This window comes from Podarcis pityusensis (genome assembly GCF_964106645.2).
Source record: "Podarcis pityusensis genome assembly, chromosome: 8".
NCBI classification, from domain to species: Eukaryota; Metazoa; Chordata; class Lepidosauria; order Squamata; family Lacertidae; genus Podarcis; species Podarcis pityusensis.
In genome coordinates this window covers 58,598,637-58,614,784 of record NC_138033.1, presented here as the reverse complement: position 1 = coordinate 58,614,784, position 16,148 = coordinate 58,598,637, and the positions used below count along the sequence as shown (strand labels likewise).

The 16,148-nt window shown below is 40.7% G+C and overlaps 1 protein-coding gene across 2 annotated transcripts in view; it reads right to left on the bottom strand.

The window, feature by feature from the left end:
- Positions 1–884: 884 nt before the first annotated feature.
- Positions 885–16,148, bottom strand: part of NETO2 (neuropilin and tolloid like 2) — a 37,149-nt gene continuing 21,885 nt past the window's right edge. The window contains exons 4-9 of one of the 2 annotated variants that reach the window (XM_081015535.1): positions 11,477–11,725; positions 10,141–10,164; positions 9,897–10,024; positions 7,654–7,882; positions 6,302–6,415; positions 885–3,941 (exon numbers count right to left, since the gene is read on the bottom strand). In XM_081015535.1, the coding sequence (XP_080871661.1) occupies positions 3,361–3,941; positions 6,302–6,415; positions 7,654–7,882; positions 9,897–10,024; positions 10,141–10,164; positions 11,477–11,725 (1,325 nt within the window). In that variant the 3' untranslated portion in view covers positions 885–3,360. Of the gene's footprint in view, positions 3,942–6,301; positions 6,416–7,653; positions 7,883–9,896; positions 10,025–10,119; positions 10,165–11,476; positions 11,726–16,148 lie in introns of both variants that reach the window. The other variant, XM_081015534.1, reaches the window with a different exon arrangement.

The following is a 16,148-nucleotide window of genomic DNA, read 5'->3' as shown; positions in this document are numbered from 1 at the left end:
AGACTAAAAGCTTCAACTTGCTCACAGCAAGCAAGCAAACTTCCAGGGAACAGACAACTCTCCTTTCTATTAGGTGACTGAAATCCAGTTGTGTGTTGAGAGAACTACTGCAGAAACCAGGAAGACCTTTCGCACAGGTAGGCCGAAATCACAGATTATAAGGCCAAAGTGATTAATAACATAGGCTAGGCACTTGATAAATTCAGCTTGGCCAACCCTATGTCACTGAGGAAGTATTTTACTCCTTGTAATGCTCGGTTTTTCTGATTGCAATCCCATCACGAGCTGCTAAATAGTCCAGGAGTTGGAAAAAGACAAGGTTTTCTGGGGGAGGTGCATAGGGAGAGGTAGGGCACAGCTGCTTTTAAGAACAAGATTGCTGGGAGATTGTTTACAGATGACCATGTCACGTCTACTTTGGCTCAGGCGATTGCAAAAGTAGCACTATTTAAAAATCCCACTGTTTAAAAATCTTGTACCCAGCAAGATATCAGAGCCCGAAAGTCAAAGTCACTTTGGGATTATTTTGCACTAAAGAATACGACCAAAATAGTGTGTGCTTATTGCACTGAATGCTGAAGCTACTACCCTTGCTTGTGTGAAAAACCTTTGCTGTACATCTTTGTGCAATCGTTTTTGAATGATGCTATTTTTAGGACTGTATTATTCCGAACAGTAACCGTGACCAAGTTTTTTCCTAGAAGAACAAAACTAATTATTTGGTCATTCTTGTTTTGGGGAAAACAGCAATAGCTGAATGCCCTAAACTAAAGACTTGAGTTGTTACGCTTTACTTTTACAAAATCCCAGTAGTCTTAAAACACAAGTACTTGAATTGCAAGTATCTTACAGTTACACAGCAGCCTGCAAGTCAGTACAACAAATAATTTGTAACTTTCCTTTATCATACATTTTTTTTAAATACAGGGTATTGCCCATTGGCTCAGAGTTGCAAGGTCACATTTAGTGAAAAACAGATATGTAAACAAAGAAAGCTTAAGAAACCTGTGGATTTATAAAAGGCTAGATGGTAAAGAAACCAGGTGTTCTTCACAAGTAGCAACACTGCAGTTCATAGCTGTTAACATGCACACTGATAATCAGTTTGCTGTACAGGTGCTTGAGTGGCAGACATAGGTCATACAGTGTCGAGTTATATCAAAGTCTAAGAAAAGTTGGAGAGTTCCATTTATAAACCATTTGATCATAAAAATATGGAAGCCATACCTGTAGAGTTAAGAATATATTACAAAAATGTGAAGTGATACTTCTTTCTTCATCCTGACCTGTGAACAGACCTTAGCCTAAAGTCAAGGAGCACAACTTACAATATTCCATGACAGGACAAGGCAGGACAAAGACACTAGAGAAGTGGGATTTGTGGGGCTCCTAGTCCAGCCCCTGACCAAGCCACATTCTTCAAAGAACCTTCTTTCTAATGGATAGAGAGAACACCTTGTGTCTAGAGCAGCAGTAACAAACTTGTGGCCCTCCAGATGTTGTTGGACTAGAATGCCTATCTTCCCTGACCATCAACTGTGCTGGTTGGGGCTTATGGGAACTGAAGTCCAACATCATCTCAGGTTCTTTTCTGAGAGGCAACAAGTAGAGAGAATAGATGTTTTGCATTACAATTTCTATAGATTAGCATATGGCATAGGAGCCAACTCCTAGGGGCCGAGGTCCCTTTGCCCACCCAATAAAATATTTGGGGGGGTCACCCCCCCCAAAAAAGTTGATGGGCATTGCCATTCAAATGGTGTGTATGCACTGTATCATATGATCATGTGGGGTTGGGCTTACCTGCTCCCCCCAATATTTTATTCATGTTGGCATCTGGGCTTTGATGGCTTGGGCTGACTAGTAACCAGTGCTACTTGTGGGGAAAGAGCTCAATGAATGGTAACCAATTGCAGGTTAATGCTTTTTGCCTTTGAAGATGGTCAGGGAAGCCTGAGTATTGTGGCACTGGAGAACCTTCCAACAACAAGGGTACCAAGATTCCTGCAGAGGAAAGCCTCATAAAGGCATTTGAATCTAACTTGTAAGTAGGCATTCCACACAATTTGTAATGAATTTAAATAGTGTTCATGTAATACACACATCATAAAAAAGTTGGCCTAGGGCTTGGCTCAGCTCTGCCATACAGAGTAATCTGAATTCTTGCAACACAGGGGGGAAATGTATTTCTCAACAACCTGCATCACCAAAAGAAAGCAAAAGCTATTTATTCCACCAACGACATGTGCGGGAAGAACGCTCAGACTGCTTTAGGACACCAACATTGCTGCAAATATTTTGAAAGACACGGGCCAATATTCTTTCACAGTTAAGTACCTGCAACAATAACGTTTGCACCATGTTAATATGGCAGAAATTGCCTTTCAGCAGTTTTCGAAATCCCTGATATATTGCTGCAAGAAGATAATACAAGTCATGTTCTAAACGTTGTTAACACATTTTTCTGATAACCGTCAAACAAGTGTTGTGGTGATGTCTTACCTGTGCTTAGCACGAAGTGCTATCAGTGCATGATAGGATGTTAACACAACTAGAGATTTGGTGTGATGCTGAAATTACCAATGGATTTTGTCTGCCAAAGACAAAAAACTTGATTTTCCTAAAGGAACTGAGTTCAAAGATAAAATTAAAACGCTTTTAAAAGGCAAGAAACCCATTTCATTCATTTCCCCCCACAGAACTTGGAGGTCCTGAATATTTGTGCTGGTATGATGTCCTTAAAATCTTGTCCCATTGTCACCAGAAGCAGCCGCCAGTACACCATTTATTTGCTGGCATAGAAAGCCTTAGGACTGGGCTTTAAGGAGTCAGTAATTAAAAAGGCAGCGATATAAAAATTAGACAAGATGAACCAGATGGAATGCAGTGTAACTCATTTGAGTCTTAATTGGCACTTAACACGATAACTCTAGCTACAATTTGACAAATATGATAACTGCTTTTGATGTTAAGCTATATGGTGTTGTACCCACTTATTTTTTATTATTACTGGAGTAATTAAGCTTTTGACTTGAAGACCAAGAACCTGCAGGAATGAAGCAAGGGAGGGAGTATACACTGATTTATATCTTTGTGTTTGTGTGTGTGAAGCCTCATGCAAAACCTGTTATTCTGTTCCCCAAGCAGATGGGCAGTTCACAAGGAAAAAATGATTTATGAAGAGTTTTCTTTCAGGGGAAAAAAAACAAACAACCCTAAAATAAATGAGCTAAAAAAAAGAAGGAAAAAAAGAATGAATACACATGTCTCCATCGAATTCCGTATGGTACATTTTTGTACATTCACATACATTATATTTATATAATATTTACACACACCCATTTCACCTTCAAAAGCAGATTAGAAGTCCATTGATAATGAGCCTTGAGCAGCGTCCTCTCGACCCCTCACGTAGATTTCGCAAGGGATCTCTTCCATCACCCTGTCCTCTATCACCTGCTCTGGACACTCGTGAGCCTGTTTGAAGGTATAGCTACTTTTTTTGAAAGTGCTATTGAAGGTCTTCATTGGCTGAGGTTGTGCAAAATCGTTGCGGAAAGGAAGTTCCATGGAACTGAGGTTGGTCCTGCTTTGCTTTACAGTTGCGGCTTGGGAGCCACAGTGGTGGTCATGGATGCACCTCGAAGCTGTTGAGGAGCGTCTCATTTTCTGGTAGTTCTCAAGTTCTTCAGACAGGTCGGCCAAGTCGGCGGAGATCTCTTTGTCTCTCAGTGAGAAGAGCTCGTAATGAGGTGGGTCAAAAACCTCCTGGAAACCAGTTTTGTTGAATGTGGTTTTGCACGCCATCACCTTCTTGCGGGGCTGCTTGACCTGCACCAGGATCGAGATGATGAGAAGGACCAAGACGATTCCTGAAGTAATCCCAATTATTGTCCCATGAGTTTTGGTGATTTGCTCAAACAGCCCTGTTTTTTTCTTTTCTAAAAAAAAAGAAAAGAAAAAGGGAACCAAGCAGCAACAAGCAACATTAAGACTGTCATATGCCAATATTAAGTCCGTCACCCAACAGAGAGGGAGAAAACCCTGCACTCTGCTTTTTAAAAAAAATCCAGCTTTTGCTGCTGAGCTGTTTTACATGTTTTATCTGCTAGCTTTCCCCCTGTTTCCTCAAGCTTGAACCGGCGTGGAGCAGAGTAATCTTAACCCAGGAATTCTAAAACATAACATGTTCTTTGTGCAGCTTCTACCAGCACCAACTTCTTCACTGTTTTATTTACATAGGAGCTGCTTATGTGGGAGACTATGGTCGAAAGCAGGGCAACAAACTATGAGGGCAACGCAACATAAGAATACATGCAGAGCCTTCTGGATCAGGGCCCATATTGGCCAGTATCCTGTTCTTGCAGTGGACAAGCAGGTGTCTGTGGGAACCCAACAAGAATGGTTGGAGTATGTCAGTTTGCATTTCTTAGTGCAGAAAGTATTGATCTGAGCTTTCCTATTATAATTAATTCAAGAGGGTTCTGGAAGCTTCTCTGTGTGAAAGAAGCAAGCAGACGGTTCATGGTGTTTAGGTTATACCTTCAGAGAAGCTGAGTACAGCTGACTTAAACTGGTTCTGTTCTCTCTTTCAGGCAAGGTCATGCTGACTATAATAGTGAGGCCAGAAGGAGCCTGCGTTTCACTTTCTCTTTCTATCTCTTTTCTTTCTGGTGCGGTGTTCTGTGTATAGTGTTAAGGTTTAGACTTACTGTAAGTTATTGTAAGTTTAAGTTAAGTCTGCTGCAACTGGATTTCTTAAGGACAGTGCCAATCCTGATTGTATTGGATTTGTGACCATTATGCTCATTTGCCTTCAGTAGCAGTAATGCTCTGCTGGATGAAATATTAATGGCCTCTGGTCTTTTTTTTTTTTTTTTTTTTTTTTGAATCCTGCAACGTGTTTAAGTTGTTACTCTGCTAACTATACATTGGAATCTACTCTGGATCAATATTGAGTAGAATTTCATGACCGAGTACAAAAGCACTCCCCCCCTCCCATGATTTCCTGGCATTCAGAAACATTGCTGCCTTTAATCCTGGAAACAGAAAATAGCCATCATGGCTAGTAGCCACAGACAGCCCTCTCCTCCTTTTATCTTTGTTTTGATGACTGGAGGGTTGGGGGAAGAGATGGGCCACAACCTGAAGCGCTAAAAGTTAACACCACATGACAAAAACCATAAAGTGATGTGAGCACTTCATATGAAAGCACACAAGATGGCACTAGCGGATTGCAGTAATTTTATATATCTAGCTACTTAAAGAGAGAAAGGGGTTGAAAAGCAAGCTTTAGAAGAAAAGGTCATTCTTCTGTATGGCAAGAGGCATGAGCATGAATAAAATAAGATATTCAGAAGGGGTATAGTGACATTATTATCTCTTGGGTATTAAAAAGAAAAGTCCATTCACATCTACAGACAAAATATGAATAGTAATTTATTTCAGCCCAGAGGATGGTGTTGGGCTCCAGCCACGCAACAAACGCTAGAACAGATTTCTGAACTGAAAGGACACAGGCAACATATACAAAAGCATCATAATTGTTGCCTAGAGAATTGTTGGTAAAAAGGCCACCCTGACTAGGATTGATTCATGCTAGCAAGCTGGAGGTTCGTTAGGAAAAAAGATTGTTGTAAATGATCCAGAGCTGGTCTGCGACTGATTTATTTTTGTTAAGCTATAAAACAGGAAACTGAGTCACTGTGAACAGAGAGATATAGTGTTGCACAGTAAGTGCATCTGTATGGTTTACTAACTCAAATGAAGGTGCTTCAAGGTGAAGAAACAAATCACAATTGATACCAAACTAGAAAATGCAGCTTAATACATAAATAATCCAGAACTGCACTTCAAGTTTAATGTGCACTTTGCCTTATAAAGTTTAGGTAGGCTGATCTCCATTAGGGAGAATAATTCTATTAAATTTCATTTTTTTTTTGCTTATACAGTGGTACCTTGGTTTAAGAACAGCTTAGTTTATGAACAACTTGGATTAAGAATGCTGCAAACCTGGAAGTAGGTGTTTGTGAACTTTGCCTTGGAAGCAGAACCTGTTTCGCTTCCTGTTGAGTGTGTTCCACTTGTAAATTGAATCCCCCGCTGCTATGGGAAAGCATGCCTTGGTTTAAGAACGCTTTGGTTTAAGAACGGACTTGCGGAACAGACTAAGTTCGTAAACCAAGGTACCACCGTAGTATCTTGGTCTCAGAACCTGACCTTGACTCATTTGAGAGATGGGGGGGATCAGAAGGCACAAGCCAGGCAGCCCCAGTTGCCCCTCATAGCAACACACACTCACCTTTGCAGTGGTTTTCATCCCATGGGTATGCACAGTTTTGAATGCCGTTGCAGACTAAAGAATTATTGATGCACATGTTGCTATGGCAAAAGTATGTGCTGCCTGAGCAGGGGGCTAGGAAGGAAGGGGGAAAGAGTTATGAGTTACCCAAACTTAAGAGTGATAGATAGATAGTCACTTCCACTGCTTTTCTTCTAGGAGAAAGGGTGCCGGTACTCTTCATGAACTTGTGACAGTAGGTGCCACACTTTTAACCAGTGCAGGGGGGGGAAAGGTGCTGGTACTGCGTACCCTTAAGTAACCCCCCCCCCCAAAAAAAACCACAAACACAAAAACAAACAAACAAACAAAAACGCTGGGCACTTTATAATTGGACTTAGAATTTAAGGAAGAAAGAAGTCTTCTGCATGCTACAAAGTGGCACATTCATAATAATCGCACAGCTGTGACTACTAAAGTACAGCATCAATCATACACAAGCACACAGAGTATTTATTCAAAGCAGCATATCAGCGCTATTCTACCCTCTCACCCCAGCAATGATCTTTGGGTGGCGTTTATTTTGAGGATTATTTTGTTGTAAATACAAGTGTTCTAGCATTTTTCTTTACTGTGCTTTCCCCAGCCTAGTCAGTGGTTGAAAATGGCCCATGCTTTTAGTTATGAGTCATATTCTCTAAATTATAACACTTTTTGCCTTGTTGTTTATTGAGGCTTAAAGTGTAAAGCTGATTATTAAGGTCAACAACCAATTAGGTATCACATTAATGCAATTTAAAGTTAATTACACTTCTTGCTATTTCCAGCTGTTCTTAACTATGAGACTTAGTTTAAGGAAGGCAGTGACTCCAAAGTTTCCAGGAGACTGCACTGAAGACTAGATTTAGATCAAAGCAGTCAATGATTTCAGATAGACTTCCAGTTTCAAAATGCCCAATCTGTTAAAGAAGAAACCCTGTTTCCTTCTATACTCTAAAAGCCACATTAATTATTCATCCTGCAGTTCTGCCACAAATAAAGGAACAGGACTTTTCCAAACACAGAGGTCAACCGCCCCGCTCTAAAGAGAGAACACAACACTGTAGAAGTGTAGCTGTTCTATAGCAAGGCAAAGCTTGCAAATGACAACTGAATCTTGCAATCGCCTTCTCTTAAAAGATTCCAGCTGATGAGCCTTACATGATATTTTATATGGTTTGGAGTCACCCACTAATATATAGCAAAAGTAGTGTCTGTAAGCAGTTGTTGTCAATTCCGTACATTCATGGAGTAAACAGCAAACAGCTCTGAGTTTAAAGTTCTAAACAATATTTTGCCATAGTTCCTAAAAGGATGCATTACAGTACACTTACGGTCCACGAATGATGTGAAGAGCATTCTGAACCTGCTCAATCTACTGCCTTCGTCGGCCCACATTCGTACCACCCCAATTCCGGTCTGCAGCATCACATCGTTAGCCACCGTGCTGCAAAACTTTGCTTTCAGGTTTTCGATAGAACTGCTCCCATCATACACAGCCACAAAGTTTCTCTTGCATTCATTTGAATGTTCCATCTGGTAGTCTAGAAACCTCAAATATATCTGTTGGTAAGGGGCAGGGGAAAGCTTTTAAAAGAAGTAATAATAATAATAAAAAAAACGACAAGCCAAATATGCAAACATTATTTTTGATTTTAAAAGTTTACACATTTTGTTTAGATGAAAGGCGCAAACAGCTTGTAAATATATTTTAGGCATATATAAATATAAACTTGCAATTTCCAGCTATACTCATTACCCCGCCATTCTCATAATAAGCCTGATTTTTTTTAAAATAGTGACTAACAGCCATTCCATGCTTAAATAAATGTGGTGCTTTTGCAGACAAACAGAATAAATATATTTTCCTCAAACAATTCATGCCATTAACTCACCTAGTCACATCTGCATTTACATGCATACCTGTCAGTGGTACTGTCTGGTTATTAGATTGATATTTATTTCCAGATGGAATTTTAGCCGTAAAGTGCTAAAACACATGGCCCCAAACCTTAGCAAGATAAGCCCAGTAGCATTTTGAATCCTGACAAACTTAGAGCTTGATACACCATAAATAATCCAATCAAAGCGCTGCAAGTTAGGAAGATAATTCAATTCAATAAGCACACAACTGAAGATATACATTCCAGCAATATTCAATGAAATTTATAAATAAGCATCAGATGTTTCAAATATAGATGAATTGGGAGGGATATAATTTGATTTCTTACTCTTGGAATACAAGCTGCGATGTCGATAGCTTACAGTGCTTTAAGATTCACAAATCAATGTGAACAGCAAGTACATTGTTTATATTCCCTTATGCACTACTCTTAAATAGCTTTTTTAAAAAACAAAACAGAGCAAAACAAAAGCACCAGAGAATGTTTATGGATGTGTGTGCATGCTGTTGTCATGGTCCTAACTAGTTCTGGGTATCTAAATTGTGGGAAAACCTATGCACAGCATCAAGCCCTTTTCAAATTAATCTGCAAGTTTAACCACAGATTGGGTGGAGATGTAATTATTGAATGTTAACCAAGAAAATAATTTCCCATCATAGGCATGTGTAGAGAAGATGCATTGTGGTGTCAACTAGAAAAAGATGCCAAGATTTGAATAAGTATATTGAAGCTAGACTGGTTACAGTCTTCTTTAACCTGACATAACACAACAAGGCATGCAATTTGGTAAATGTGAAGACTATTTTGTTGCACCCTCAAATAGTCAACAATCTGCAATATTAAAATATAGATCTGAATCAGAAAACAAATTCAAACTATAGCAGAACCACCCTGGCCCAACCAGATTCCATGAGATTTTGAGAGTTATGTAGTTTAGGAGCTACGTAGCAAAGCTTATTAAGTTTGGATAGAAAAATTTGGTTACAAAATGTAACAGTGGTGTCCATTAAAGCACTGATGATTAGTTTCCAATATGTTGCGCAGCATAGTATTTTAAACTGAGTAAGTTGTCTTGTAAGCATGGCCCAGGGCTAGGCCCAGGGTGTTTTGCTGCCCTAGGCAAAACTGAAAATGCCCCCCATTGGCATGCATGGTAGCCTGGGGAGTAAAAAGAGGCAGGCAGGCAGCAGTGGTTGTGGGTAGATCCACCACCTGAGGTGACTGCCTCATCCCACCTCATGGGTCTGCTGGCCTTGGCCTGGCCCCATAGCAAAGGGATTTTTCTGATAAAAGAATACGATTTCCATGCATTTGGACCAACACCTATGTTAAATATAAAGAATAGTAGCGCCGAAGAGGAAAAATAAATCAGACACTGGAGCCGAGTTGGAAGAAACCATATTCAAATATTTATATCCATCTTTTGACCCCCACAACCAATAATGGTTGGTTTCTAAACAGCAGAACGGTGCAGATTGGGTCTGAAAAAGTAACACTTTTTTTGTGCACCAGAAGCAGTCTGTGAAACCAACATCTGTCTTTGTTTCTCATTACCACCAACAGGTAATTAATTTAAATGAACGAGACGCGATATGCAAACCATTACTAATGGCCATTCCCAGTTACTAATGACCTGAGAGCTCATTACACAGTGAATGATTTGGAGGGCCCACCTTGGCATTTGGAGTGGCCTTGATGGTCCATATGCAGTCAACAGCCTGCCCAGGCTTTGTTTTCTCTTCTTGTTCCACCTGACTGGAGCGCACAATCCCATCAGCTCCCGAGAGCTCAAACTGGCAATCTAAAGCGAGGCAGACACAATGTGCTGTCAAATTAAAGGTAAGAGAAATTTTTAAAATCTAATATGCAAAAGAGATTAGTACTGCAATACTAGACCTGGGATGGGATTTAAAATACCTCCTAGGTATGTGAAGTCAGGATCTGTAATGAAGAAGAAAAAACATAATGATTGGCCTGGGAGAGCGGAAGGTTTAAACAGAAAGAAGGACCTTCTAGATGCCAAAAAAATAATAATATGGTACACTAGGATATTGAACTGAGGGGAGACAGGTTCCTTATCACTCAGTAACATTTGTACCTTACATTTCAAGCTCTATAATATGACTCCAAACAGTCATGGCTTCCCCCAAAGCATTCTGGGAGCTGTCATTTGTAAAGGGTGCCAAGAGTTGTTAAAGGTAAAGGTAAAGGGACCCCTGACCATTAGGTCCAGTCGCAGACGGCTTTGGGGTTGCGGTGCTCATCTCGCTTTATTGGCCGAGGGAGCTGGCATACAGCTTTGTGGCCAGCATGACTAAGCCACTTCTGGCGAACCAGAGCAGCACACGGAAACGGCATTTACCTTCCCGCCGGAGCAGTACCTATTTATCTATTTGCACTTTGACATGCTTTCGAACTGCTAGGTTGGCAGGAGCAGGGACCGAGCAACGGGAGCTCACCCTGTCGTGGGGATTCGAACCACCGACCTTCTGACCAGCAAGTCCTAGGCTCTGTGGTTTAACCCACAGCGCCACCCGTGTCTCAAAAAAAGGACCTTCTAGATGCCAAAAAAATAATAATATGGTACACTAGGATACTGAACTGAGGGGAGACAGGTTCCTTATCACTCAGTAACATACGTACCTTACATTTCAAGCTCTATAATATGACTCCAACCAGTCATGGCTTCCCCCAAAGCATTCTGGGAGCTGTCATTTGTAAAGAGTGCCAAGAGTTGTTAGGAGGCCCCTATTCCCCTCCCAGACCTACAATTCGCAGAGTGGTTTAACCACCAGTCCCTCTTCCCAGGGAACTCTGGGAATTGTGGCTTTGAAAGGGGAATGAGCATGCACACAACTCTAATCATATCTGCATGGTGTGTGGATATATATAAAATGCCAGTTTCCACATGTGTATGTGGAGTGAATGAACAAGAGACAGATAATGCCAATTCCCCCATTTAAGGATGATTTTAAGTTTCAAGGCCTACAAGGCACCCTGTCATTCACAATCTTGGTTTGAAATCTCTGCTTCTGACATTTGAAACTGGATAGCTGCGTTTACCCTCCTGCAGTCATGAGCACAAGAACATTAAAAAGAAAGTTCTGCTCCATGATTTTTATATGCAGCCTTCAACAATAACCAATTCTGAGCAAAATATATTGGGTTAATATTGATTTACCCAACTAAATTCAACACCAGTTGGGCAGAATCTCTAACAGGCAAAGAAAGAAAAAGCATATTTATTTTTTACCTGGTATAAATGAATATTTTGCTTTAAATCCCTGTCCTTCTAGTTCTTCATCTGAGGTAAACTTTATCCACATAAATCTCCCTGTTGACCTAATTAGAGTAGGGCTTTTTAGACCACAGTAGCGATCAATGAGTGGGGAGAAACCAAAAGGTCCATCTCGAACTTCGAGGTGATCAAATCGACATTCAAATGAAGGCTCTATGTAGTATGGTTCATCAAAGGTTAGCTCTATTCTTTGCCGTGGGGCAGCTGTGACAGAGTAAAAGCAATCTAGATCAATATAACTTTCAGCAACAATGAATTAAAACAATTTCCAGAAAGACGTGAAGTTTTGTATTTCTCAGCATAGGTGTGGAGTTAATTGGTATTGCAGTCCTAGCATGAATATAAATATAGATCTTCACAAATAGAATTTAGATGCCTACACAGATGTTAAGTCTGACTGACTTCAATGGTTTTAGCTAATTGGGCACAGGTTTGCAGCCTAAACATTATCCAGAACACGCACACGAGTGACACATGTGTTAGAGACACATGAGCGCCATGGCTTGGTGGCCTCTAGATTTGATGCTTTCGTTCTGGAATTTGTCCCATGCTGAAATCCTTAAAAAGAAAAAACACACAGTAACTTTCTAAAAAAACACCTATTTGCACATTTTACATGAATAATTCACAAGGCCGCAAAAAACACACCCACCCAGAACAAAACCTCATCAGTTTATGCAACAAAGTAACCAAGCCAGCAATCAACAGAAATAAACCTAATACCTAGGATATTACTCTGATTAAAGCACTTGGTTTATATTGCAAGTTCATGCCAGCCTGAAATTATAGATTTCTTCCAAAATACTGACTCATTCAAGTGTCAGTTTCAATATGAGATTGCAATCTTCAGCAAGGTGGAGGATGTAAACATCTCCGGAAGAAAAAGCTGAATGCAAGAACGCACAGTTAGATAGGCTGTACCATTTCATCCGGTACTGGCATGCTATATTCATTACATACCTGTAAATACACCATCATGGAACCCAGGGTGGCACATGCAGTTTTCCCAGACACTTTCCCATCTAGGGCCAGACCCAATTGACTTCTGCTTGGTGGTCTTTCAAACTACCAACTGGGACCACTCTTGTATCTAGTATTATTAGCAACTTGCCTTTGGAAGGGTCGTCATCAGATCATTAAAAGATTATACCCATTCCATACTTTCTTTCCCACTTCAAAGGTATACTGTCTCTGAACATGGGAGCTCCATCTAGCAACTCCCCACTGCTGACAAGCGGGAAACCGCAACAAAATGCTACAGTGCATTTCCAGCCCCTAACAAAACTGTTCTTGTTTAGGGTTCCAAATGACTTAGAAAGTCTGTAGTGTTTCCTGGAGCTGCTTACAGAAAGTATCCTCTTGGTACTTTCTCCTGCTGTACAATATATGCTTCCAGGCTTAAACCTGATCACTTTATTGCTGCATCTCATGGTGTATATGTGTGTGTTCCTGGTGCAGGACAAAATTGCCTTTTGCTTTTTTCCTCTAATAAAACTTCTTCATATTATAGAGCATGGGAGTTTGAGGTTGTAGAGGGAAGGCAGTTTTTCTAGCTCTGCAATACATGTTTCACTCCCTCCTCCAATGCTGAAGTTATTAAGTTCTGAAACACTTCATTTCTGTGTTGTATGAAAGCTCAGAAAAGCGACACCACACGTTTTACTTTGGGAACATGACATTTAGCTGTCTATGGGAATCGAAGCCAGGCCATTGTTCTTCTTCGGTTTGCCTGACGCAGCTTGGAAAAATCCTAACCAACCTCCTGGTATCCACCTTTGTATCTTTAAAGAAAGGCCCAGTTTGTGCATCACATTAAACCATAGTTAAAAATAAATGAGCACAGTGTGCTGGTGTATGTTGCTCATTAGTGCCCACTTCACTCCACCCCAGAAGTGGCTCACTGGGTAGGGCACTCGCTTCCTAGCAGGTGGGTTGTTGTTGTTTATCAGAAAGGAAAGGGGAGAGGCAGTGGGGAGGTTCAGCATGGTGCAACCGAACCAGCATGAACACTGGATTTGCTCTGCTGGTAGGCTTGCACTTCACTGACCCCCTTGCTGCTTCATCTCTTCCCCTGCTGGTAAGCAACAGTAACCCATATGCCAGGAAGCTACTCTTGACATGTCACTTCTGCTTCTCCCCCATTCTCCTTAGCCATACCATGTTGGAAACAAACCAGAAGCTGGCTTAGGGTTATCTGCGAACCAGTGCTTGCAGGTTGTTTCGCTCCAAACATGAGGGGAAGCCAGGGTTTGTTTTTGGCTTACTGTTCAAAACTCACTTTTCACATTCTAACAGAAGCTCTCAAACAAACCACAAGTGCTGGTATGCACATACAGCTTTGGAGATAGATACTGTAAAAAGCGAAGTTTGCACTTTTTGTTTTGTTTTGTTACAATGTAGAAAGTGGGCTTTGTTTTCAGGTTTTCATTTATTTATTTAAAGGAACAACTCATTGACCAGAAAACCCATTATTTCCACTGCAGGAAATAACATGGAGACGAATGACCAAATTCTATATAATTATAACATTAATTAATACATTAGTATGGCAACATAAGATTTATTTTTTCACAATGTTCCAGAAAAGTACCAAATTTATACTGTATGTGGAAGAATACATAGTACCGGTAATCATTTTCAGAAAAGGGGGACATGCTGCAACTGTTTCAATAAATTTGAGTACGGTATAACACATACAGTAGAAAGTCACGTAACAACTGTGTACTTTTTCATATGAGCACCAAAGTCACACTACATGGACCAATGCATCGTGAGTATTATGGGGTATTGTGGTATTACACTTTTAAGCATGCACAGCCCATTGAGCATGTTATAACACAGTGAATGGTGTGACAGACATGCTTTTTCATTTCAATGCCAAATGTGCACTAATCCATTGTGATCATTTTGAGATATGGCTCAGTGTGGTGATGCACATGTGCAGCCAATTCAATATTTGAGCATGGTACAACACATAGTGAATGTAAGATTATACGAACACTGTTCTGGAAGTCCCAGTTAAGGAAGTCGTTAAAAACACAAGGATAGCTTTGGAGAATCATATAGTTATAATTTTTAGACATTTGGTGCATAATATACATGCACAAAGAAATTTGGGTAATATGCTGTGAAAAAGTGGTTTCGGTTTTTCATTTGTTAAAAATCAGTGCTGATCCAAGATTGTTTCAGATGATCAATCTGAATCGTTGGAGCATTTCCCCTCACAAGAGCAGAGTGCAGTGCATAAGTCCAGCCTTTTTTCACTTGTAGCTCTTCCCACCCCCTTTCATGCAGTCACAAGACAGTTCATAAGAAGTCAGGGAAGTTAAGGGATTATTGGCCAGAAAGGCTCAAATAGTCCAACATCCATCTGAATCCAGCCTAGCTTATAGGGGAAGCAAGGACAGGCCTTGAAAATAGTGCCTCGCCACTGATGCAACCACGATGGTGGACTTCCTTCTTTACATGCTACTCAAAAGAAGCTCACCCTAGTTCATACGAAGAGGGAAAAGCTGAAGCTCAGTGGCAGAGCAACTGCTTTGCAGAAGATCCCAGGTAGGGCTGCGAGAGACCCTTGCCTGAAACCCTGGAAAGCCACTACCAGTCAGTGTAGACAATGTGAAGCTAGATGGACCAATAGTCTGATTTGGTATAAGGCAGCTTCTGATGTTTCCATTTTGCAAACATCTTCTTTCTTGTCTTGTCCAGATCAGTCCAGCTGTTTGTTCGGTTATAGACCTGTTTGATGAACCTCTCAAATGGTATGCATAGTTTCTTCTGGAATGTTAAATGGGACCCGTACACCAGGGTGTCATCTTTGCATGCCCAGCAAATGATGATACAATGCTGCATCCTGTAAGTGCATGGGATATTGGTGTAGCATGTGATTTCCCAGGCTCAAGGCAGGTGCGATTTGTAAGGAGCAGCCAGGTAAACCATTCCGTGGCTGCTAGAGATGCAATGAGAATCTTGATTTCTTCAGACGTGAAAAATCAGGCATGGTCCTCCTTTACTGTCTGATGAAGGAAGTCCTTCCATTTTTCTGGTTCAGGTAAAACCCCTACAACATTCAGTTGCATTCTTACTTTCTGGTCTTGCTCTGGTTGTACTTTGGCAGAAAAGGCTGCTCTAGAGAGGTCCCGTGCCACATCCTGGCATGATGCACTTCGTAGTTGCCCAGGTCATGTGGCACGTGCACACATGTGCAATACAACATGCCCCCATATCTGAAAATGATCACAATGCATTTAGTCCACATTTGGGTACAATTTTTGGTGCTTTCATGAAAGAAAAGGGAATGGTTGTTGTGAAAAGATGAGCTGTGCTGCCACACTTAATGCCAAAAATACATAGGATGCTGTAACTCAGCCTCTCCACATTATTTCCTGCAGTGGAAAGATAAGATTTTCTCTGGTCAAGACAATAATCCTTAAAAAAACAACACACACAAACTTACTTTGCAACAAAAACTTTGTGCAAGCATCATTCCTAATGCCTTTTCTGGGATTTGACTCAGTGTAATAAAGAGGAGTGGGAGAGGAACAGAGGAGACAGTAATGACCAGAACACACTGCTCATTTTCATGAAAACCATAACCATTGTGCACCTGTAACATTGAAACTGGATA